We start from the raw sequence: 24,468 nt of genomic DNA, 5'->3' as shown, positions 1-24,468 counted from the left end.
AATATATGTGGCAAGATTAATGAAACATTAAACAATTTCCGAAAGTGTACTTAAAAATAGAATACGATGCATTTAAAATTGTAGATTTGCAAATGACTTGTCAATATTTATCCAATGTTCGCATCAAAGGTTTTGCTAAACAAATGAAAATATGTTTATGCTTTACATAATGAGTTTCGGGAAAGTCTAGGGTGGGAGAGCTTGATAGGTCTCTCACCATAGGCAAGGAAGAATATTGTTTTTCAGCCATTAGATAGTGAAGCTCTATGGTTGTTAACATGTACTCACAACACCAAATAATTTTTACTTTCTTTTCGCTTTACCTATTCCCTAAACTCTTCCAGATCCACCATTGTAGCTGCGGAAAAATTATGGGGAAATTTTTGAATTTTTATCCTATGATTTTCTTAAATAGAAATTGATATTGTTAATAATAGGAATGTTTATCTTATGGATTTCCTCTACAGATCCAGATTTGCGCCGTCATAGCCGGCCACTCGCATCACCATCTCCGACAACAATCTTAACGCTGACCTCTTCCTTCGTTCGTCTGACCCATCAATGCCGACCACGAACTCGGAGCGTCGCCAAGATCTTAACCCACCATCACAATTTTGTGTCTTTCTTTTTGAGTTTTCTACAATTTTTTTTTTTTTTTTATGAGATTCATGGAAAAATTGTATCAATTTACTAGATGTGGCTCTCTTTTATCCTCTAATTTTATGAGTTTGTTCGATTATTTTCTTTTTTATGTTTTCTCTCAGAATCCTTTTTTTACATGTTCTTTTACCCTTTTTTCAAGTTTATGCCAAATCTGTGTATTATTGTCTTGTGAAGAAATTTGTGAAGAAAAATATGGTTACAAATAGATAAGAAGAGAGAGAACAAAACATTAGAAATCTTGAACCAGATTGTTATTTAATCAACGATTCCATTGATTATTTTGGACTAAATCCAATTTTACGTTTTTTGTTCTTTTGATGAGAATGTTAATCTATTACTATTAATTTGTTATTAAGAGAAAGAGAGACGGAATGAAAAAAATAAATTAGTGTGAAATGTTAAATTTTGTTAACAAACAAAGATGAATATATGGGCCATTTGTTGTCTTTCATTGAAGATCTTTAAGTTGCTGGGATTTTGCAGAAAGGAAGAGGAGAGAGGTTCATGGAAGAATGAGTTACAGAGGAGAGAGAACATAAATTGATTTGGTGTATGCAAGTGTACGGTACACCTGCAGATTTTTCACTTGCCTACCGTGGGAGACCTATTAAGGACTCTCACCCTAGAAGGTGCCATGAGTTTCACTATGTTTACATTTTTCTTGGTTTCATGTCACCAAAAATACATCCATGATTTGAAGTTGTGGCCTGATTCCGATTCGTATGTTACAGTCAACCCAAAACTCAATAAATGACACAAAACACGGTTCTAATCATCTCTATAATATAATAATATTGAGTTGTTAGAGATACATTTAAAACTAAGTGAATAATGTTAGAAATGCATTTTGATAACAAACTCAAACAGAAGGACAAACTTATTAACATTTTGCAATTCAAAATATCATTTTGAAAAATTGATATATGGAAGACTATATTGATACAGTCCTACAATTTCAAGGACTAAATTACATATTTACTTTTCAATTTGGTGACTCAAATTTACAAGAGCCACCAAAAGATAAATAAATGAGAAGCAATAAATTGGCATTTCCTCTTCAACCAGCTATCATTGTGTTCTATAAGCCTAACTCCTTTTTTAACCTAGCTAGAGTTGCTTCTATTTCATCAAGGTTATCCTCAACGTTAGCTCCACCTTGAGTGCTGTTACTTGGTGTCTCTGTTTCATATAAATTAGATGAATTTCCTCCCTGAGGATTGTCATTTGAATCAACAATATTGAGTTCTTTCTCGAGGAACTCCACAAATTCTTCGCCTATTTCCTGAAAGTAAAATTTCAAAAATTATGATTCCACATGTAAGTCCTTGTTGCATACTAAGGCTTTTCTTGGACATCTAAGATTTATTGAGATTAATTTTGATACACTGTCAATTTAAAAAGTTTTACACTATCAACAACTCACAATCAATATTATATGTGATTTTAAAAACAACTAGGATTGAATCCGATATTGAGTTCTTTCTCGAGGATCAAGATTGATTGACAATGTAAAAAATCTTCATACTGACAGTGTATATAATTGAATCCTCAACTGAACTCCAACACAAACAAATAAAAATGTTAGTGGGAGGTCTCACCGACAACTCCTCCCATAAGCTCTTCGGCTTTCCTTGTGAAGCCGCACTGGCTTCCCAGTTCTTGAATTCTTCTTGAAGATCCTTAAAGAAGTCTCCTGTAATAGCAAAATCATCAGATCTCAAACACCACATGAAATGAAATATAAAACTAAGTTGTAACACTAGTGACATCCCTTTGTCCCAATTGATAGATTGATATGGTACACAATCAATCATTGACCAGTAAAGTTTGTAATGAAATGCAGGCTAAACTTATGGCTGGCTTGATCGCATGTTGTCTACCAGAGAGTATATAGCTACCTATTGTTATTTGAACATCTCTCAAAAAATTACCTGCAGCAGCAAGATGTTGACATAAGATTTTTTTATTTAAATTTTTAAAGAAAGTTGTTAATTTGATCAAATGACAGGACATGAAGCATGTGACAAATTTTTAAAAATACATCTCAGAGTGTTAAAAGTAAATAGTTAGTATTAGAAGAGGTTCAAGGACAAAGAAGAACATGATTAATTATTTGATTGAGGTAAAATCAAATAACTAGCATGTGTCCATAATATGTAAGAAAAAAAATGGGGAAAATCTCCGCAGCAACTTGGTTAAATTAAATCCAGTCAAGAAACCAAAACTAAATCAAAATTTAATATGCATCCTGACAATTTTTAATTGCCCCAAATGAATGAATGGTCTGCTGACTGAAAACTTTTCCGATATAAGTTTCAACACTTGAAATGTATCTGGGCCAGACCTCGCTGAAAACCATTTGGTTGTTGTTAGAGATAAGCCCCCTGCAAAATGCAGGGTAAGGCTGCATACAATAGATTAGTAATGGGTCCAATCCAATCGTTTCCTAGATCCTACTATGACGGGAGCTTAATAGCACCAGATTATCCTTTAACTATATTACCTTAGAATATCTTTTTGGATTTGTTTAGTTGATTGTTCTTGTTCCTTGGTCTTGTACTAATAGTACTAGTACTTAATCTGATTAATAATATAAATAATAGTATCAGGTAAAGGTGTGTTTGCAATATTACATGTTATCAATGAGGGGCGATTGCTTGTATAGTAGAGGGGTAGCTATGGCTACCCCAACAAAAAAAAAAATTGAATGAGTAGTAGGTATGTTTTTATATGTAGCTACCCCTAATAATATATATTTGGCTACCCCAAGTTAGATTTTAGTTGAAATAATTTTTTATTTGGTAGCTTTTCGGTTGAACTTTGGATTATTTGATCTCGTCTCATAGAAATTGAAAATTTAACTGTATGTTGTGAAGTACATTTTATATTTATTGTGATAGTATTTTTTTGTTTATTGGTTAAATTTACTATTAACTTTTAAAAAAATAAATAAATTATATGTGGCCACCTCATGAAAATACGGCTAGCTTCGCCGCTGTTATCAATACTATATTTCAGTTGGGCTTCGACCCTCTTTTTATCCAAAAACCAAATACTATATTGCAGTTTATTAACCACGACTTAAGGTTCGAACAGCCATCACGACACATTCCATCTGACCTCTCAGACAGATGAGTGATCATCACAAGTCTGGTAGCAACAGCTGTCTCTTGTTTCTTGTGATTTTAACCAGACAGAACGGGGTGTCACAAGTTTGGAGCAGGGGTTTCCCAGAATTCGATACTTTTATTGAATGTTGGGGACAGTCCTGATATGTTTCTCTTCTTCCCGTGTTTGACTGGTTCAGGGCTTGCTAATGTGTTAAGTTTCTCTTCTTGGTAACAGTTTCCTGTCAAAATTGTTTCAGTTTCTTCTCTTCTGTCTGCTTGTTTGGTTCTATCATCGTAAGTTTCTGATGAAGTTGGAGAGTTATGTTTAGAATTGATTTTGTGATTCAGGGGAGTGAAGTGCTAGTTGCCTAATTGCCTAAGTTATTTGGCAAGATGAGATAACATTCTTTTTTTTCTTATATTTGTGAGTTAGTTACTTGTAATAGTAAACCTTAGTTTGATATTGAGTGATAAAAATATCTTAATGGATTTACTATGACTATATCATTAGTTGGGTTGGGATTTACTAGTATTACTAGTAGTAGACCAAGTTAATAGCATCAAATAGGAGTATTGGACACCTTTACATCATACTAATAATATGTGCCGGTTTATCACTTTGCACAGTCTTTCTCTGTTTTCCTTTTTCCCTAAAGCTATTATCATAAGGATTTAATTCCATAACAGCTGTGTAAGCAATAGCAAAATTGAAAATGTATTCAAAACGAACTTTTGTCGATAGATATCCAAATAAGACAGCAAATGATTATAAATCTTTACCTAATCCATAAAATTCTTCTTCAACTTGTTGATTCCAACTCTGGCTTCTTTGAGAAGAGTTAGAACCACGATTTCCAGAATCATACTTTCTGCGGGAACTAGAATTTAGCAATGTATTGTATGCATGTTTTATCCTCAAAAATTTCTCCTGTGCATTGTCCTGTGAGAATACACTTTAAAATACATAAATAAGCACACTACGTATTTGTATCTTACGATAGTTAACTATTGATACAATAATTGGAAATATAGGTAAAATCAAGGAATTGTCTGATACAATCTTTTGGAAGAGAGATCACAATCCAAAATAGAGCCGTTATATGACTACATCATTAAAACATTAGATTTCTGCATAACATAAAGAATACACTTTTACAATCCAAACGATGGTGATCAATTTCACATTTTTTCTTCAATTTTTGTTTGTCTATCAGCAGAAGAGAGAGATCAATTATCACCGTCATTTTAGTGCTGGCCCAGGATTTCCTTTAGAAAAATAAAACAGCATAGGAAAATCCAAGATTGGAAGATGATAAACACACTACAAGTGTAAATACATGCAGGTCATAAGTTGTTCCCAGTCTTCTCACATTGTTATTTTCTGATATGACATTCATATTATAACCATGGTAGATCCGCAATTTTTTCCGACTTATGAGAACATAAAATAAATGAAAGAACAATGTGCTTTCCTAACAAGGAAACTTAAAAAGTCAGGCGACACATTTAAGATGGTTCTAGAGCAATAAGTGCCCATTTATGAAAATTTTGTCAAAACTCAAATATCTGAGTTCAGAAAGCAAAACAACCATGACAAACCTTGTGACAATGTGAAAGTGGACAACAACGCAGAACACTCAGTAGAGAGCATTCCGACATGCTGCAACTGTAAGTGTATCTTTCCATTATAGACATAACACAATCAGTGTTGTCAACTGCGGATCGTGGAAAATAGCGGGTTGTTCAAATTCCGGTACACTATATAGCACCACTATAGCCGTTATTTCACAATATATTGTACTAAATAGCAATTTCTTCAATTTATGCTATGCAATAGCGCAACTATTTAACAACACTGAACATTATATTTGAGTTGCATTTTCCGTAGACCAGTCAATATTCACAGGACAATGTGGCAACAACAACGAAAACATATAAAGTTTGCAACCATGAAATCTTTTATCTTCAAACAAAAGCTGGCTGCAGCGTAACAACCACATATCATTCAAAACTACTAGTAATATCCCAACAATGATTAAAACCTCCAATTATCAAAATTTCCCCAAAACATAAACAATAGTTCACATATAACACAACAAAGAATTGGTTTTGCATTCAGCTTTCAATAAGTTATCAACAACAATCATAAAACTTAAAATTTCCAAACCTATACAGAAAAATCCACACAATAGACTACTAAGTGAGAATCCATAAAAGTGTTGAACATAGTAATTACCTCTTTATTAACATCAGGATGATACTTAAGCGCAAGTTTCCTATAAGCCTTTTTGATTTCATTCACAGATGCAGATGGAGACAAACCAAGAACTTCATAAGGAGACTCACCACGCTTTGCTCTCACAATTACCCTCATTCTATTGCCACCTCTTCCATGCTGCTTTTTGTTGGTGTAACAGTTTGAATAATTGAGCACACATCTTCTATGGTTGGGTTTGAAACTAGCCATAGAAATTGAAGAACTCGTTTGGTTTTGGAAGCATGAAGATGGTTGAAGAAATTGAAGAGTGGAAGAAAGAGAAAGGAACATAGTTAATCCATGCATGTTAATTAACAAATCTTTGTTTCTTGTATCATCTCTTATTGTTTTCGTCTATGTTGTTGTCGAGGTTTTTTTGGTTCGGTTGGAACAAACATCAAAGGAAAACACAAACCTTTTAGGATTGAAATTTGGAGCTTTGTCGGCTGTAAATAACCATATAAACGTGCAAGGATAGATTGGGAATAAATGTCTTTACAATTTCACATTGGATTTTTTTTTACGAAGGAAGTGACAAAATTTTATGAAACTAAAACATAGGGTGTGTTTGTTTCAAGTTTACCAAATTTATTCTTAGGAATAACATTCCTTGGAATATAAAGATGGGAATTTTATTCCAAGGAATTTAGGAAAAATATGTTTGGTTAGCTTTATAATATTCCTAGTAACCATAAAAATAGGGATTATAATAGGTAAACTATTTATGAATTTATTCTCATCTCCATGGAAACTTTATTCCCACCCTTTTCCTTGGGAAATTTTTTCTATTCCCAGGAACATTTTATATCTGGCAATAAAATTTAGTAAACTTGTAACAAACATAGGCATATCCATTCCTATCATTTTATTCCCGGGAATAAAAAATTATAACTTGAAACAAACACACCCTATACTTATGAGAACTGCATTTAAATCCGGATGAAAGTGTTCAATCTAACAACATCAGTATTGTTAATTGAGTTGGTCTTATGAAGGACACATTTGATAAATTTTATAGGCACAATTTTTGTGGCCTTTGAGATACATGTAGAGCAATTTACAAAAAATAAAGATAATATCATAACGGATAACAAAACTCTCATTCAAGAGGGTTTAATTTGACAGAAATAAAATAAAATTGTGTTATAGTATATAACATAATTGAAGTTTATGTTATGCCTAAAGTACGGATGGTAAAAAGTATAACTTATTATGGAACGACATAAATTTGGATGTGATGTGGCGCGCAGGTCGAATTCACATGTGAATTTTGTTGTTAGATTCTTTAAAACTAAAAGGAACGTTTTTGTTAATGATTTTTGTATAGAAGGAAAAAAAAAAAAGGCATGGGAAAATGTGATAATATCTTATCTGAACAGGGTCGAGGATCATCCAGATTGGATTTCCTCATCAAATGCCTAATTATATACATTTAACATTCATTTGAGGAGCATCACCACATGATCTTGATCATGCATGATCTGCGAAACATGGCAAGATCTCGGTCTACCCAGCGTCTTCAACGGATTTTTCTGTCATTTCTCATGAATGACTATATTATATAAGTAAATCATTCTTCTAGAAACAATGTATGTATTACTTCAAATATCTCTCACTAACTTGAGCGTTGAAGTGTTTGCATGTACACCACGTTATCAGAGGCATCAAGTTATCGTCTTCAACCACGCTTCATCGGTTTTGGCCACCGTTTGTAATCTTGAACATATCAATATCTAAATCAACAAAATAGATAAAGAAAAACATTTTCAATTTCATTTTATTAGGTCATTAGTTGCTTCCTCCAAAAGAAACCACTGTGAAAGAAGAAATAACACCTTATTTCTTCTTCTTATTAGGGTAGCAACTCTTTTTACGTGCTCGATGTTATATTTTCGTAGAAAAAACTTGAGAAGTCATAAAGATGCATACGACCGGTCATTGTTATTTGGATTGATATTAGACACTCAACATGCTATATTCAAGAATCAAAATGGTACATAATCTTATTGAATATCAGTGTTAAGAAAGTGAAGGGATTAGCATGGAAATAATATGTTAACGGTTAACCTTTTCTTTTGTCTAATAGTCTAGTTGTTAGAAATTCACCTCTTCAAAAACCGTCCAATCTTTATTGAACAATTCATATTCAATCTTAAAATTTTAAATTATTGAATAAAAATCAAATATGCCTTTATGTCAATCGTCTGATCAAGATCAAACGATTCAGATTGTTTTGAATGTCTGACTGCGTGGTTTTCTTGACCGTAGTGAATCCAATTTGATAATGAGAAGTCCATTATATTTTCTCTCTCTAGATATCAAAAATCAAAACAAAAAGTAGCTCATAACCAAATCCTAGGACTAGGAGCATCCTCAATCCCTTTGGATGCTGGATTTCATACCCAACAGAAGCAGCTGTGGGTGGGCCACGTCAGCTATGACAACTGCATTATTTGCATCATCATCTCCAAAGATTGCAACCTTTCTTTCAACATCTTCTTCTTCTTCTTCTCTCCATTTCAACACACGTTTTTACTCTCTTCCAACAACTTCATCTTTCTCTCCCATTATCACTACTACAACCAGAAAATCCATATATTTTCAAAGGAAGTCCAAACTATGGCCAAATCCTGTTGCTGCTACAGCTGTTGAAGATGCTGCCATTGATGCTTCGGAGCAATTGGCCTCATCAACTGCCACTGATGATGGGGTATCTATTATCGTATCAGCTCTTTTCTTCATTGCTTTCATTGGCTTATCCGTTATCACTATTGGGGTATATTCGTCATTTTCTTCTCACTTTTTTATTTTTCAATTCTTTTACGAGTAAATAGTCAATTTCCCCCCTGAAATTGTAAGTTTCATCAATTACCCCCCTGAAATTAACAAAACTTCAATTACCCCCCTGAAATTGCATGACGTTAATCAATTTACCCCCTCCGTCAAATTTTTCTGTTAACTGTTTACGGTTATGATCATATACCCCCTGAAATTTTGCACTTATGTGCAAAATGCCCTCTAAACTTGAAAATTTATATTTTTTTTTATCCTTGACTCAAAATATATTAAAGGCGAACAATTAACAATTATTGATTATATAAATCTTTATGCAATGTATGTTTATGCAGCTATTGGTCATATAAATCTTTATGGAATGTATGTTCCTCTCATGTGTTTTAAATATATACATATATAGAAGAATTTTTTTTACACAAGTTGGTAATTATGTTAGAGCATGCAGTCATAAAGTACACAAGTCTTTGATAATTGTGTGTCCATAAAGAAAATTCATGGTTAATATCTGCAAAAAGAAAGAAGAAACAAGACTTAGGTTTGTGAATTTGCAACTTAATTAATGATATAATTTTTATAATGCAGGAAATGTCATATCTATTAGCTGGAGCATGTTAAATAGATTATGTCATAGACCTTCTGCATAAAGCCGATAGATCACATTGTAATACAAAGTTATGTGATAGATATCCATTTTCTGCTGCTATGGCATTCTTGTCTTGGTTTATTTCAACAACTTGATATCTTTTTAATGTTTGGGTTTTAGTTTTACCTTCTTTGTAAAAAAAATTATCTTGCTCCTTGTTGATAAATATGAAATATGAATGAAAATGCTGCACATGACAAAACCATGATTTCTTTGACATATATTCATTCATTTTCTTGTGAATAGAATTTTTATGACAATAGGTACAATATACTACTTGAAGAACTAAATGTATGATTTTTTGTAAAAAAAAAAAATCTAAATTTTTAAATTTAGGGGACATTTTGCACATAAGTGCAAAATTTCAGAGAGGTATTTGATCATAAACGTAAACAGTTAATAGAAAAATTTGATGGAGGGGTAAATTGATTAACGTTATGCAATTTCAGGGGAGTAATTGAAGTTTTGTTAATTTCAGAAGAATAATTAACAAAACTTACAATTTTAGGGAGAAATTGACGATTTACTCATTCTTTTATTAATATAGAGGCACTCCCTTCGATCTTGCTTATATTTTTAGACCATGGTAGTAAATTATCATCCGAAATTGCAAGCATGTCTCAAAATAATCTTTGATTTTTGTGAATTGACAAGTATATTTGTGAAATTGTAAAATATTAGTTAAAATCACTTGCCCTTTTATAATATGACATGGAATCAAACATCAATGTCACCATACTACAAAGTATAAACTAGTTTGTTTATTGACACTTATATGTTTTTGGGACTAATTTGTCAATAACTAGTTCATGTATATTTGTAATTATTGATAAATTACATAAATTTCATTATCAATTTAGTCCCTTGACCACATGTGTTGGATCAATGTCCAAAGAGACATGTGTGGTTAACATGATATGTCATAGTCTTTAACGATTGAAGTTAACCGAATGATCATTTTGAATAGAATTTTTCAATATTGAGGATGTTTATGTCAATTTGCCAAAACGAGTGACTAGTTTGACAAATGGTCACAATTTTAAGAATCAAATTGACTATGCGCACTCATTTGTTTAGAGCAAACAACCATTGAGGTCTCTAAATATGTGAGGTGTTGTTAGTATAGCCCCTTATTGTATCAAAATCACAAACACATCTCTAGTGACTTTTCTTGTACTAATTTCATGGATTATATTGACTAACCAATAAAAGAAACAAAATAATTAATAAAAAGAAAAACATGTAGATGTGCTTGTAATTCGATTCACTCAGTGACTATAATAACAACACTTCACACATTCAAAGATCAAAATGATTGATTATCCTTTTTATAAGTTTGAATGACTTATTAAGTTAGTAGTTACTTCTAGAATTTGAACTTTTGACCTCCTATCTAAAACTATTTTGGTGTTACTTAGCATTAGTATTCAGGGAGGTTCTGTATTTTTTTTTGTTTGTGTTGCAGGTTATCTATTTAGCAGTAACAGATTTCTTGACAAAGAGAGAGAAGGAGAAATTTGAGAAAGAAGAAGCAGCTAGCGGAAAGAAGAAAAGGAAAAGGAAAGTGGTTAGGGCAGGACCTAAAGGGTTTGGTCAAAAGATTGTTCAAACGGAAGATGATGATTGATTAGGTCCTCCGATGCATTTTTGCATTGAAATCAGATCTATTTTACTTGAACCTTTTTTTCCCCCGATTGTTTAGAAAGTTGTGTAGTCATCACAATGTTTTAACAAAGAGAAGCAAGGGAATTAGTGTGAATGAATACAACTACTGCTTTGCCACACACATTTTTATTCATTATTATTTGAATTTTGATGAATCATGATTCATGAATGTCACTAACCTGCCACCATCCATATATGCTCATTGTCTTTAAACTGTCAATCTTCTATTCAAATCAAATTAGATAACAAAAATAAATTTCAATTACTTTATTACAGAATATTAAAGTCTTTCATAAAAAGGACAAATTAAATTTATTCCGTATTGTGAGTAGCTAGTCTTAGTTATATAGATAGATATAATAGCAGCAAAAGAATTGGTAAAACATGATGTTCTATATTCTTTATGATAAAATGAAGACATTGTGGATTGTAAAGTAAGGTAAAGCAGTAAAACTTTTCCTTATGCCTTCTTCTCCTTCACACTCAACCAACATCATCGAAGAAATGTAATATCTAAAATGTGATGAAAATAAGAATAGCTTGTTTATACTGATTTAGTTGTCCACACACATCATTTTATAGTACATATAGTGTGTGACCCTCATAAACCAACATTCTTTTTGAGCTATTTTGAATTAGAGTTGAATATGTTTTTACCCTGCAAAAAATAGCTTACAATTTGATTCTTGAGAGACGAAAAATATATTTAACCATTTAAATAAAACTACATAATTTCTTGTAAAGTAATAATACATTTATTCAAAATCAATAAAGTTCCACCATGAGACAAGCTAGCATATGTAAGATCAGCGGTCACCCTCGATTTATTAATTTTATTTTTTAAGGAATTTTTAAGCTTACTTGATAAACTTAACATGTTTATTTTATGGCACCATCTAAATCTAGATTTTCTCTATAACCTCTGTTAGTACATAGCATGACATTGCCTCTAGTTGCACATTTGCTCAAATGACAAGGAAAGCCTCCTAGACAGTTCATGATGGTATGGTAGACACCATGTTCTAGACTTTATCTCTTAGAAATGTATTTATTAATCAAGTTGATAATTTTTTTTAATATTTTTCACAATGGTATTCTTTATATTGTGAAACCATTTCGCAGTCTTGGCATCCCTAGAAACAATATCTTGGCTCTGCCACTGTAAGACAGATGCCAACTACACGAGGCTAGAAGACTCGAATTCACAACGATATCACAGACAAGATACGTATCTATATCTAGTAGTAGAAGTAGAAGTAGTAGTAGTGAACGCAAATATAAGCTTGTAGAATTGGGGAATAAAGTGAACAAGCATACATGAAAGAAAAACTCTGCTCTCACCTAATATTAAACATAGACACAGCTCTCCACATAGCAACATTTTGTACAGTCTCGTCAACTTATAAACTACCTCACCGTTTTTATGAAACTTTACAACCACCTTAAAAACCTTGATTGTATGGTCATTTTATCTTCCATGCAGGGACATCAGAGGTGTACCATAATCACACATCTGAACCTCACCTCACTTAAAATCTATGTATAAACTACAGAATGTACAGTTCTCAATTACAAACCGATAATTTTATTACCAATCGGCCACTATCCATCACAGACAGAGATAAATAGATAGATAAACATAACTCTTTGATGCAGGAGAACAAAGGAGGGGATCACACTAGCCTCAGTTAGCTGTACAGAAAACACTCTACGCCCTCCCCTAAGTAGTATGAGGAGACTGAGCAGCAATTCTCCTCTCTACAACAAATTACATGTTGACAAGTAATACATTAGCATATGAAAACTCAATAGAGCATGCAATTAAAAGAATATACTGGAACACAACTAGCAACAGCGGGTATTCAAACATACATATGATGCAGGAATATAAAAAAAAAGTGATAATACAAAATAAGTATAAGTACCTCCGGCAGCAACAAGTTTCTCTACACGAGCGACAATGTGTTTCCCATAGGTGTACTTTTTCAATGCATTCAAATGAACTTTAATTCGAGAAAGAATTAGCTCACGTTGTTGGTCATCACAAGTCTCCAGCACCTTTTGTACAACATAATTAGCAAACTGATCTTTCATCATTGCCTGCATATAAGAGGAACATGATTTATCATTTGCAAGATCTGACAAATTACTATCAATTATGTCAAAACATACTGAGGATTCAATAACTTCAGCATCGTTCGGTCCGCGAAACCTTTTTTTTTTAAGGATGTTCGCGAAATATTTGAAAACATGCCATTCTGTTCAAACATTAAATTACATGGATAAATTGAGATTATTTTTAAGAGAGATTTCACAGGTCAAGATATTTCAATTAGAATAATATCTCTACCACACTTAAAGCTAAAACGAACATATAATTTTAAGTCCTCGGAATAAGCACCAAGGTCTTTGACACTTAAGCAAACCAAATATTCGCCTCTTGGATTATTGCAAACTCTATTTGGACAATAGCCAGCTTAACAAGCTTCAACTAAGCAAAGCTAAAGGAAATTATTAACAGTTATTAAAGGAAAATAAACCTGAAGAGGCTCATTTTCATCCGTAGTTCCAAGCATCTCATTTACAAGCAATAGGCGTTCAGAAGGACCTCCAAAGGTCAAACACTTCTCCACAACATTAGAGGCAAACTTCTGCTGGCTCATTTGAACTATATTGCCTGCTAATTCCTTGATGATTGTAGAGCGCTCATGAGGTTTCCCATGCTCAAGCACATGCTGTTATTTACAAGGAGTGGACGAAAGAAAATAAGAAATCAGCTGACATGCTAAATGTTAATAATTGTGTGTGGAGTACAAAATATTGGGTGGAGAAGCAACTAGAAGTTTGGATCACAAAAGGACAAATTTTGATTGAGCATAAAGCATTAAGGATGGTATGCTATGATATCAAACAATAAATACTAAATTAAAGATATACAAAACAGCAATTAAGAGCAGACATTCTCGATAAACAAATGTATTAACACATAAAAAAAAATCTAAAAACTATTCATTTAATATTGTGGACAGAGAGTACTGTATGTGATGGTGTACATCATAATAAAGGAGACATTCAGATGTTGCCAAAAAAAAAATGCAGTGAAGCAAATCAATAAAACGGGGATCAGTTCCAGGAAAAACATGACGAGAAGCGCAGCTGGGATTTTACTCTCCCAAAAGTGCAGAAAAGCTAGATAGCTCATAGCTGTAATGAATGAAGAAGCAAAATACCATAATGAAGTAAACCTCGCAAAGCATTATGATTGTTAGGGTACCACTTTTAAAACAACAACTCTGGCAAGGAATGGAAAAAAATTTAAGTATTTGTTATGAATTATTATAAACCTGGACAACATAGTTGCCATACTGATCCTGGGCTAACATGCTAACTGCTCCTAAAATCTCATCCATAACTTTTTGTTGTGTGTCAGGATTTTCACAGTGCTCCAATACTCTCTGCCATGCAAATAAAAGGTATTACAGTCAAGGACTTTAAAGTGCACAAAAGGAGTAGCAAAAGCACTGAATATATCTTTACCTGTATCACCCGGCAACCATATGGATGGGTAGATAGTGTCACAACTTGATCAAAAAAAGTTGAGATAATAAAATCAATTGCATCTTCAGGTACGCATTCAATACACTTCTGAATGACATGGTTACCATTCTGATCTCGTACACAGCGCATGATATTACCATCAAGCTCTTGAACCATTTTAATCTTCTGGTCCAGATCAACAACTTCTATGGCCTAAAGATATAGAAATAACAAAAAAATGCAAACATTCAAAAAATTATAGACTAGAAGCTACAAGAAATATCAACTACTGCATTGAAAATTGACAATACCTTCTGGATGACTCGACAACCATACATTTGAAGGCTAAGTGTCAGAACATGGCCATAAAGCTTGTTGGCCAACTCTCTTCTCTGGGATGCAAGTCCATGCTCAAAAAACTGCCAGATGCAAATTGTCACTCAAACAAGATCTATATATTTATGAATGGCCAATATAGAGATAGAGTAATAATTACCTTCTGAACCACATAATTACCAAAGACATCAGTCATCAAAGCAAGAGCATGTGGCGTGATTTCCTGATAAACCATATTCTTTTCTTCAGTGGTTGCTGTTTCAAGCTTTTGTTGAATAAACCGGCTACCATATTGATCAGCACTGCCAATAAGAGAAAATTCAATTATTTTAAAATTTCAAAAGAATGTAGTCAAATAATACAAATAATTAGCCATCAGAACATCAACATGCTATAAAAAGGTATACCTGAATTCAACAACATGACCAGAAATTTCAGAAAGCTCAAAGCACTTTGTTTTATTGCTTTTAAACTCTTCCAACAGAGACGAAGCAAAGTTTTCATCTACGTTTACAGCATCTAGGTGCCATGGTGCCATGACCCCAGCTACATTCCTCATTCCAGAAGCAAAATGCATATTCAGGTCATTGTGCCTAATAGGACTGCCAGATCCAACTGGAGAAGTGGATAAAGAGTTTGCCATTGGACTTCCTGGATAAGACAAACCAACACCATATGTAGGATTTCCATAATATCCATGATGGTTGGAACCACCGGATTTACCACCCAATGGAACATTGTATTGTGACTTCTGAGGTGAAAGCAGAGATCCAAGATAAGCTTTTTGAAGCTCAAGTAAATTCATATATGAGTTGCCCAAGTAATTCCTGTCTACAGATGGGTCGTTAAGAGCAGCAAGTTGTGCAGCAGCATACTCGGGTGTCCTCATGTACTGAAGATACATCGGATCAACATAAGGAGACTGAAGAGCACCGCCTGCAATTTGATTTCCCATTCTACTGAGAACATGCACATCAGATGGAGAAGCAACTCCAGAGGGCAAACCACCTCCAAGAATTCTTGAGTCCATTCCAGGGGACACCATAGCTGATGCTGCAGCAACGTTTTCAAACAGGGGTGGCATATTACCAGTTCCAAGTTGGTTAGCCATGAAGGATGCCACAGCAGGATTTCCAGCATACCCACCACTCAGGCCATAGTTATTAAATGGTGAATTAGAACCATCTGAAGGCTGGTATTGTGCAGGCAAACCACCTCCACCACTATAAGGGGAGCCAGGTGATCCATTGAAATACAAGTTGTTGGGAGAAACGGCAGACTTTTGATGCTCAACCTGCCTATCCAAGGATGGACTTCTCATGTCTGACCCGCTTCCACTTCTCTTACCTGAATCAGAGTGAGCTGTTTTCGGCATGTGTCCTGATTCAGCCTTCTTTAAATATGCGTGCTGCTTGCCATGATCCTGACCACCTTGCATACCAAAAAGATATCTTTGATAATTATTAACATCGGACTCAACTTGTGATGGGAAATGGTTATCACCTTCTAGCGCGTCATCTGTTGACAAATTCATGCCAGACAATGCAGATGCAATATCTGCAGACCCATTGATGCCAGAGACATCAGGACTGGTAATACCTCTCTTCTCAGCAGCAACAACTCTCCCACTACCAATAGGTGTGGGGCAAGGACTGGGAGCCCTAGCAACGTGTTGTGGATCAGGAGTAGTGCTTCGTGATAGGGAAGAACCACCAAGTGCAGCAGCATAAGAATATGAAACCTGTGGACCAGCATTTTGGGATGCAGGTGACCCCTGAACATTTGATCCAAATCTCAAACCATCAGTGGCTGAGGAATCATGGCGCAAATGAGCCAGCTCTGCTTCTGCAGAGGATGTAATCTCAACATTTTCATCAAATGTGTTGCGACTGGCTGGACGAGACGGAAAGCCCGTGACAGAGGTGTTATGTCCCATGTCATCCTGCACAATCACTTGTTATAGATGATCGCTAGAAGAAAAAGGGTCTGGAAAGATCAAACTGAAAGAGAAATAAAGATTAAGCTGAACAGATGTGAGGCTTAAAGATATGAATTCAACAATAGTCACATAAGAGCTGCAGTACCATTATCGACATATGCACATAAGCTTTATTAAAACTGTGATGTTTACAAGTGTGCCAAAATATAGGATTCTTGGGAAGTGCAAACACAGCCAAATCAATTAAATTTATTCAGTTTGTTAGTGGTCTTGTAGGTTTCAAAACATTTCATGTGGTCAAAAGATTTTACAGTGGAAGAAAAGATCAAACTGAAAACAAAAGTGACATAAAATCCAGGGAAAAGGAAACAAATGCAAAATACTGCGAAAGAAGCAAGGCACCTGAAAAATTTCTGCAAGGCTCTTTTGTTTAGTCCCAAGACCTAGTCCTGGCAAACCAATGAGTCCATCGCCACCCCACTCAGCAGAACCTCTAATTTTCTCATCAGCCACAACCTCAGTCTCTCTTTTCCTATTGTTAAAACCCGGAGGTGTAGCAAACACCGCTCTTCCACCATTCTCATCAGCTCCATTAACCTTCCTCCTATCTCCAATTCCACCAATTGCAGAAGCTCCACCTTTTAGTCTCTGCGAAAACCTCCAATCCTCCTTTGATAGCAAAGGAGGAGGAAGTCTGGGATTCAAATTCACATTAGAGTAATAATATTGAAGATAAGCTGGATCAGACCTAAGCTCTTCTTCAGAACCAAAACCATTCCCAGAAAACTCTGAAACTGCAGCAGCAGCAGTAGAACCACCTCCAAACAACCCTCCAACTGCACTCAACGAACCCTCCACAGTTGGAGGAGCTGATCCACTCCTATACATATTAAGTTCAGGTTCATGATCATCAACCTCATGACGCCGTTGATCGCGAAGCAACATCCCTATTTCCTTTTCAAATTCATCTCCAAACGAACCCTCATTACCACCACCAATCACTGGCCTCCTACCCATATCAGACAACATTTTTTTTTCACTTCAAAATCTCAAACTTGATCACTACCCATCACTACCCTCAACCGTTAAATAACCTAAAAACGGAAACTTTTATCATCAAAACGCAAAAGCCCCATATTTACAGAATCAAAAGCACTCACTTGTAACTACCATTAACAAAAATTAATCATAATTATAATTATAATAATAACTATAATTAACTAACCCCAACAACGCTACGAGCTGGAACTAAACTATGTTCGAAGAATCAATCATCAAAAGGGTATTGAGAATTTGAGAATTTTATGCTTAATTCCATAATTGCTGATATGAAATTGATGATAAAAATCTAGTCTTGATGAACGAAATTGAGGTGATAAATTGTGGGAAATGAGAGAGTGATGTAAAGGGTGAAATTTTTAGGAGTGAGATGAAAATGAGAGTGTTGATGACAGCGATGAATTTGGCGGCGATTGGTTGCTAGAAGAACCCCTATTAGGGTTTTGGTCTATTTAGAACAAGAGGATTATATACACTCATGAATCAATACAGCAAAAGCAAACCCAACACAACACATATGGTTCTTTTTGTGTTTTAGACACCAGTTGAGTCGTTAACTTAACTCGGTTGATAAAGATAATGTATAATATACGTAAAGTTTGAGTTTAAATTCTCAAACACCATCGAATAAAAGACACTGTATAAAGAAACAAATATAGTATAAATATGTTAGTATATTTTTCTTTTGAAGGAAAGTATTTTAGAACTCATATAGTTAAAGTTTTAGGCATATGTAAAACATGATATTTTTGATCTAAAATGCTTTTTTTTAAGAGAAAATTAAAATGCTTTTTCTTATTTGTATATTTAAAATTTTAAACATGTAAAACATGATCTAAAATGTTTTATATGTTAGAAAATGTTTTTATTAATTGAGATAAACTTATGAGAAAAGAATAAATTTTTCTACATTTTCATTTTTTATATTCATCATCAAATGTGTGAAATTGTGTAAAAAATACAGTAAAATAAAATTAGGGGTAAATCAACCGAGTGACGTAGCAGTGGTGTTGTAGTCATGGCTAAGAAGAGAGAGAATATATTTATTTTCCTTTTATTTGTTGAAAGAAAGATTTGTAATCAAGTGACACATAGGGCTAACTATGATTTGATAATGACACGTAGTGTTACTAGATTCGATGTTTGAATGAAAATGGGGCACAATATAGTGGTACTATTACTAGTACTAGTGTTAGCTAAACCAGTTAAATTTCTCCAACTGCCCATTACTCCAAAATTCCACATTTGGCTTATTTGGGTAGGAGCCAGGAGGGTTGGTTTCTAAGTTTCATCTCATTAGGTGAGGAAAAAATTAGGGAGCAATCTAGTTTGTTTTCAAGGCCAATTTTTATGGTGTAAAAGTGAGATAAATTTTAATCATGCGTGTGTTAGTTTTTATTATTGAATGAAATAAAAATTAATACTATTTTTTTATTTATGGTATAAAAAATTTATTTGTGCCATGATCTAAGAGTATTTTGTTTGTATATGTTAGATAAAACTTATTTGTGCACGGGTTTGTTTATGCATGTGTTGATTCAATGGTGAATGTACAATTTTAAAAATAAAAAAAAATGTACAAAAGTTTATGTTATAATGTGGTTTTTATGAAATTGTGGAGTTAAAAGTATCCCAACAACAAGTCTTCAATATTAGGGATGTCAAAAAATTGGTACACATAGATAAAATTTACCACACAATGTACGAATATTTTGATGAATATGGATGACTAAAATACATAGATATTTACAAGTATTATTGTATGTGTGTATGTGGATATTCAATTTCATTTTCATTCAATATGGACCACTATGAAAAGGTCAAAATGTGAACACGTTTTTATTCAATATGCATGGACCTTTATATGTTTATTATTTTTTTAACACGTTTATGTTATTGTAGAGTTTAAGGGTTAGCTTCGTTAACTACAGTTAGCCATTATTGAAACAAAGATTTGTACCCAAGAAACTAACAATTGAAACAAAGATTATGTTGCCAACTGACTCCACCTTCACAAACATGTTGTCTTGTTGTCAAACACTATGCTAGCATCCAACAGAGCATCCAATCACCGTGTTTTTCCCAACATATAGTTTCACACCATGAAAAAAGATATCCTAGTTTCACATTACACTTCTAGTGATTCATATGCACCCAGCACAAATCACATTAAAAACAACAAAAATATGCAACAACAAATCAAAAAAAGAAGGAAAAGGAGGATTTACGCCTTTTTCTTTTTCTGAAGGAAAGGAGGAATAACGTCTTGAAAGTCAAACAAATTACCCAACCTTTTATAAGGTTTTTGTTACGTGCCATGCGATATTAATTGGGTTGTCTTTTATTTATGGAAGAAATAAATATTGGAGTTGAGATTGGTGGAAAAAAAATCTGCCAAAATTGAGGACAATATAGTACTCTTTGGGGGTTCCTTTCTTAAGTGAGAGTGAAGTTATTTACTCTTCCATCATTTTGTTCTAGTGATGAGTTGAACTGGGTACTTCTTTTTTGACAAAAGTTGAATTGGTAGTACTCCCATTTGTTTATATTTTTTAGAACAAGAATTCTAAATGAGAAATGATATTAGTACAACCGATTTGTAATAATTTTTTGATAACTTTCTCTCATATACTCACGTTATGTTCTTATTTTCTCTATCTTTTTCTATCTCTATTGATTTTGACCAATCAAAATAGAGAAAAACAAAATTGTCAAATAAGTTGTTCATAAAGAGTAGTGCAAATATCACTACTCATTCTAAAAAGTATGAGAAACTATGCGAGAACAAGGACACACGGCCACACCCCTTACACCAGTGTAGTCAGATCGAGTGATGGCTCGAAGGATCGTACGATTCTACGTCCCACATCACCTCGATCGTGCTTCGACTTTACTCTGATTCATTTTTACTTTGTTTTCTGTTTTTTTTTCTTCCATTTTTCCTTTGTTTCCTCTGTTTTTTGTCGTTTTTCCCTCGTTCCTCTGTTTTTCTCTATTTTGTTGCTTGGTTACTCTGTTTCCTATATTATCTTTGTTTTCCCACTATTTTCTCTATCTATTACTTTCAACACTATTAACAACCTACCAATCCTACTTACAAATCGTGTTATGTTCCTTGTGTTTACGTTCTTTCGCCGAACAACCAATCATACGTAGGATCTCGATCCTGAGTGCATTGCCCTACGCTACACTATTACTCAACTGCTTCATGCAATTTGATAATAAATTTAAACAAAATGCATTAGATTTGCATATGCATTCTGTATTTTTCTAGATGTCTTTTTTAAGAAATTTTTCTACATGTTTTTAAAGTTAACAAATAAAAAAATTTGACATTTGCAAAATATTTCAATGCATAGTTATTAAAACCACGTGCTTTCCATACTCCTCCCAGGAAATAGGAATAATAATTTTAATACGGTGTTGCCATTTTTGATAGCACGTGATTGTATAAATTGCTTATTGTCTTTTTTGATAGTTACATTTCATGTAATATATTCCCTTTATTGAAAAAAAAATGTAATATATTCCCTTGTCATCCTATTTTTAGTTATATATATTGATACTCTGAAATAGTTTCCCATAAATTTCTCACGAAAATGATAAACAACCAAAAGTAAGTAAAGTATGATCAATCATAATTCAATTGGTTTTTTTTAAGAATAATTCCAATTAGCTAAAAACAACATATTTTCATTTTAAATAAATTGACGTTTTTTCTACTGTACTTTTTCAACGTTTTTTTAGAATGAAAAATGTTAGTAATTAATTATTAAATTAATATTTACTTTTTCGTTTGAGTTCAAACTTAGGACCTCAAACTCTTTAACCTTTCAAAATTTAGTACGTAAATTAATAATTTTTCTAGACTTAAATTTAAACAAAAATAAAGTTATAAAGGAGGTTAGTGTAAGTTTTAAAATTAGAGGAGATGTTGGTGTCATTTGAATACTTATGAGAGGTGAGTGTAGTTTTTCCTTAAATATGAATAAATTTAACTAACATTTGTTTTGGTGGAAAGTTAACTAACATGTTTAATGTGTGTGTAATTTAATTCTTGGATAGAACAATGTTTTGTCAAACTTTACTTACTTCTCGACCAAACTTTGGATTACTAGGACACATTTCGCCTAAGAATTGGATGATTAACAAAAAAAAATCAAACAACTTGCAATTCAATAAATTAACTAACAAAATAAAGATATTTTTTTTAAATAGACGAAATGACAATAACCATTAAAAAAAGTCGAGGTTCAATCTATCATGACGTTCAAACTAATAACTTTGACCTTTTGACCAGTTAAATTAAGATTTATAGACAAAAATAAGAAACAAATTTGTTCCTCAAGTTAAATGCTTTTTTTTTTTTTTACGGAGACTGGAGTTAAATGTTGGGTAGGCAATTTATTGTGTTGCAAGATCTATTTTTTTTTTTTTTTTTTTTTGTATTAGGACAAGGATCTAACTTCTTATTGAAAGAACTAAAATATCTTCTTTACATTTACTCACCTAGTTAAGGGGGCTTCTACGGTGAAGTCATCAAATTGATTTTTTTTGAAAAAGTTATTTTGTTTAGTCAATAGTATAATTATCAATATCATGTCAGCTAGTGTCATGTTGGTGGACCACTCTAAAACTAAGTTTTATCTTATTACAAATCAGTCCTCACACAAAATATAAGGGGAATTTCATTTTTAGTGCACAAGTGAGAATCTATGTTTAATTTTGATTTAATTAGGGAAACAATTGTAATAAGTATACATATAATGACACATCTTATGGGCAAATGTGTAACACACCATATAATGACGTGACATGAATTAAATACATAAATATTCAATGATTGGTCATTTAATTTCACCAGAAAAATCATTTTCATGATTTCACTATAGAATTTTCCCCTAATTAAATGATCATAAATGTTGTGTCTCCGTATAAACAAAAATAACCATCAATTCAATTCAAGACACAATAGCTTTGTTAATAAAAGAATTTGGACTTAAAATAATATTGAAAAACAATCTTTCTCACTCTCCAATAAGCCGACCCTAGTTTTCTCTATCTAGGTTTTCTCTTACAATTTCTTCATTGAGGGGTGGTTTTGGGTTAATTCTTGACGTGAAATCACCCATTTTCATCATTTTCTCTCTATTTTAATCTAAATAAGTGATTTTCACATAGATTTAGGTTTTTTTCTCTGTGATTTCCTCATCTAAGTGTGGTGGTTTGTTGTTCGTCGTCTTCTACGTTATCTAAGTGCGTTATTCATTTGATTCTTATCGATTATTCATCAAAGATTTGAGCGTCAACGTTGCAGATACGGAGGCCATGAATATTCCGGTCATTTTAATTTTATCATATATTTTTGTAGGTATTATGCAGTTATATGTTATTAACTTATATATTGTGAGTTTGTTCGCAGATTTATCATTTACATTTTTAGTGATGTTGAATGATGTAATTTTTCAATTTAAATGAATGAATATCATTTTATTCTTGTAAAAAATAAATGAATTTGGACTTAGAAGAAGGATGTGTATATCGATTAACTCGCCCTTTACAAACCTGAGAGGTTCAGATTTAACTCCAAACAACTTTATTTGATGAGCAGCACTCCTCCCAAAACGTCTTTATATTCACATTCACGAATGAGGTAAATTCATATTAACTATTAAAGGAAACAAATGGAATAATCATCTCACAATGATAGTACCATTTTCAGGGGCAGCGACTAAGGAATTTTATTTACCCCATTGACGAGGTCAAGACTGATCTCCAAAGATATCAAAGATTGAAACTCTTTGCAACAGTTTTTTTTACACATAAAAAACACATAATTGTTTTTTTTATTGTGTTGAAATGATGAGTTGTTTAGAGAAAAAAAACGGGTTTACGAGACCAAATCAAAATAAAGAATTAAGTGAAGGGACCAGTGATTCCATTAAATCTTTAATTAACCAACCTAGATCTCTTCAACTAATAAACATATGTTTTTTGTTACAAAAAAGATAGGAGAGGTGCAACACAAAAACTTTTTAAGATGTCAACTCATCAACATATGTTTGGTTTAAGGTTGTGTCTTTGGTTGACAGTAAAAATATGATTAGTCAAACATTCTTAAGTATATTGCAGTTAATAGCTGGTTAAATGTGGATACCTATTCTTTTTCTTTCGTGCCTACATTTCTTAACTTGGTGAATAATGGGGTTAAATTAATAAAATACTAACTTATAATTATGTTAGATTTCTGAGGTGGTAAATAGAGATACAATATTTTTTTTCCTTTTGTTTTCAGCACTTTGGTTTCAATTAAAATCGGATAAATAGGTACCGTGAGCATAGCTCTGTTGGTAGGACAATGCATTATTATATGTAGGAGTCGGTGTTTGAACCCCGGACACCCCACGTATAAGGAGATGAATTCTGGCCACTAAACTACTTGACAAAAAAAAAAAAAAATCAG

General features: G+C 33.1%; 3 protein-coding genes across 4 annotated transcripts; 1 reads left to right on the top strand and 2 right to left on the bottom strand.

Moving 5' to 3' along the window:
* Positions 1–1,522: 1,522 nt before the first annotated feature.
* LOC11417602 (dnaJ homolog subfamily B member 8) lies at positions 1,523–6,511 on the bottom strand. 2 transcript variants are annotated; one of them, XM_039830864.1, is made up of 5 exons: positions 6,010–6,511; positions 4,554–4,713; positions 2,562–2,594; positions 2,262–2,356; positions 1,523–1,945 (listed from the first exon to the last, which is right to left on the bottom strand). In XM_039830864.1, exons 1-5 carry the CDS (start codon positions 6,334–6,336, stop codon positions 1,742–1,744), a joined length of 819 nt encoding a protein of 272 aa, XP_039686798.1. In that variant the 5' UTR covers positions 6,337–6,511; the 3' UTR covers positions 1,523–1,741. The 2 variants fall into 2 exon arrangements, with proteins under 2 accessions (XP_039686798.1, XP_024631390.1); XM_024775622.2 differs by lacking the exon at positions 2,562–2,594 and having other exon boundaries at positions 1,544–1,945; positions 6,010–6,506.
* A 1,831-nt stretch (positions 6,512–8,342) lies between these two features.
* Positions 8,343–11,295, top strand: LOC11427773 (uncharacterized). Its single transcript, XM_003597349.4, has 2 exons — positions 8,343–8,806; positions 10,935–11,295. The coding sequence occupies exons 1-2, from the start codon at positions 8,417–8,419 to the stop codon at positions 11,094–11,096; spliced, it is 552 nt and encodes a 183-aa protein (XP_003597397.2). The 5' UTR covers positions 8,343–8,416; the 3' UTR covers positions 11,097–11,295.
* A 1,102-nt stretch (positions 11,296–12,397) lies between these two features.
* LOC11417387 (pumilio homolog 2) lies at positions 12,398–18,502 on the bottom strand. Its single transcript, XM_024776774.2, has 10 exons — positions 18,172–18,502; positions 17,349–18,040; positions 15,415–16,949; positions 15,168–15,309; positions 14,983–15,090; positions 14,672–14,884; positions 14,479–14,589; positions 13,675–13,869; positions 13,060–13,234; positions 12,398–12,892 (listed from the first exon to the last, which is right to left on the bottom strand). Exons 2-10 carry the CDS (start codon positions 17,973–17,975, stop codon positions 12,855–12,857), a joined length of 3,144 nt encoding a protein of 1,047 aa, XP_024632542.1. The 5' UTR covers positions 17,976–18,040; positions 18,172–18,502; the 3' UTR covers positions 12,398–12,854.
* Between the last annotated feature and the right edge of the window lie 5,966 nt (positions 18,503–24,468).

The sequence above is a fragment of the Medicago truncatula genome, chromosome 2 (assembly GCF_003473485.1).
Source record: "Medicago truncatula cultivar Jemalong A17 chromosome 2, MtrunA17r5.0-ANR, whole genome shotgun sequence".
Taxonomy (NCBI): domain Eukaryota; kingdom Viridiplantae; phylum Streptophyta; class Magnoliopsida; order Fabales; family Fabaceae; genus Medicago; species Medicago truncatula.
The sequence above is the reverse complement of the archived record's forward strand: the minus strand, read 5'-3'. Positions and strand labels throughout refer to the sequence as shown.

Coding starts and splice junctions, on each gene's coding strand:
- LOC11417387 (XM_024776774.2), bottom strand. CDS start 17,975: ATGTTGTCTGATATGGGTAGGAGGCCAGTGATTGGTGGTGGTAATGAG. Junction 16,950..17,348: donor GCCTTGCAGAAATTTTTCAG/GTGCCTTGCTTC, acceptor GTGATTGTGCAG/GATGACATGGGACATAACAC. Junction 12,893..13,059: donor GAAACTTGTTGCTGCCGGAG/GTACTTATACTT, acceptor AATTTGTTGTAG/AGAGGAGAATTGCTGCTCAG.
- LOC11417602 (XM_039830864.1), bottom strand. CDS start 6,336: ATGCATGGATTAACTATGTTCCTTTCTCTTTCTTCCACTCTTCAATTT. Junction 4,714..6,009: donor ATCCTGATGTTAATAAAGAG/GTAATTACTATG, acceptor GTATTCTCACAG/GACAATGCACAGGAGAAATT. Junction 1,946..2,261: donor GCTTATGGGAGGAGTTGTCG/GTGAGACCTCCC, acceptor TTTTACTTTCAG/GAAATAGGCGAAGAATTTGT.
- LOC11427773 (XM_003597349.4), top strand. CDS start 8,417: ATGCTGGATTTCATACCCAACAGAAGCAGCTGTGGGTGGGCCACGTCA. Junction 8,807..10,934: donor TATCCGTTATCACTATTGGG/GTATATTCGTCA, acceptor TTTGTGTTGCAG/GTTATCTATTTAGCAGTAAC.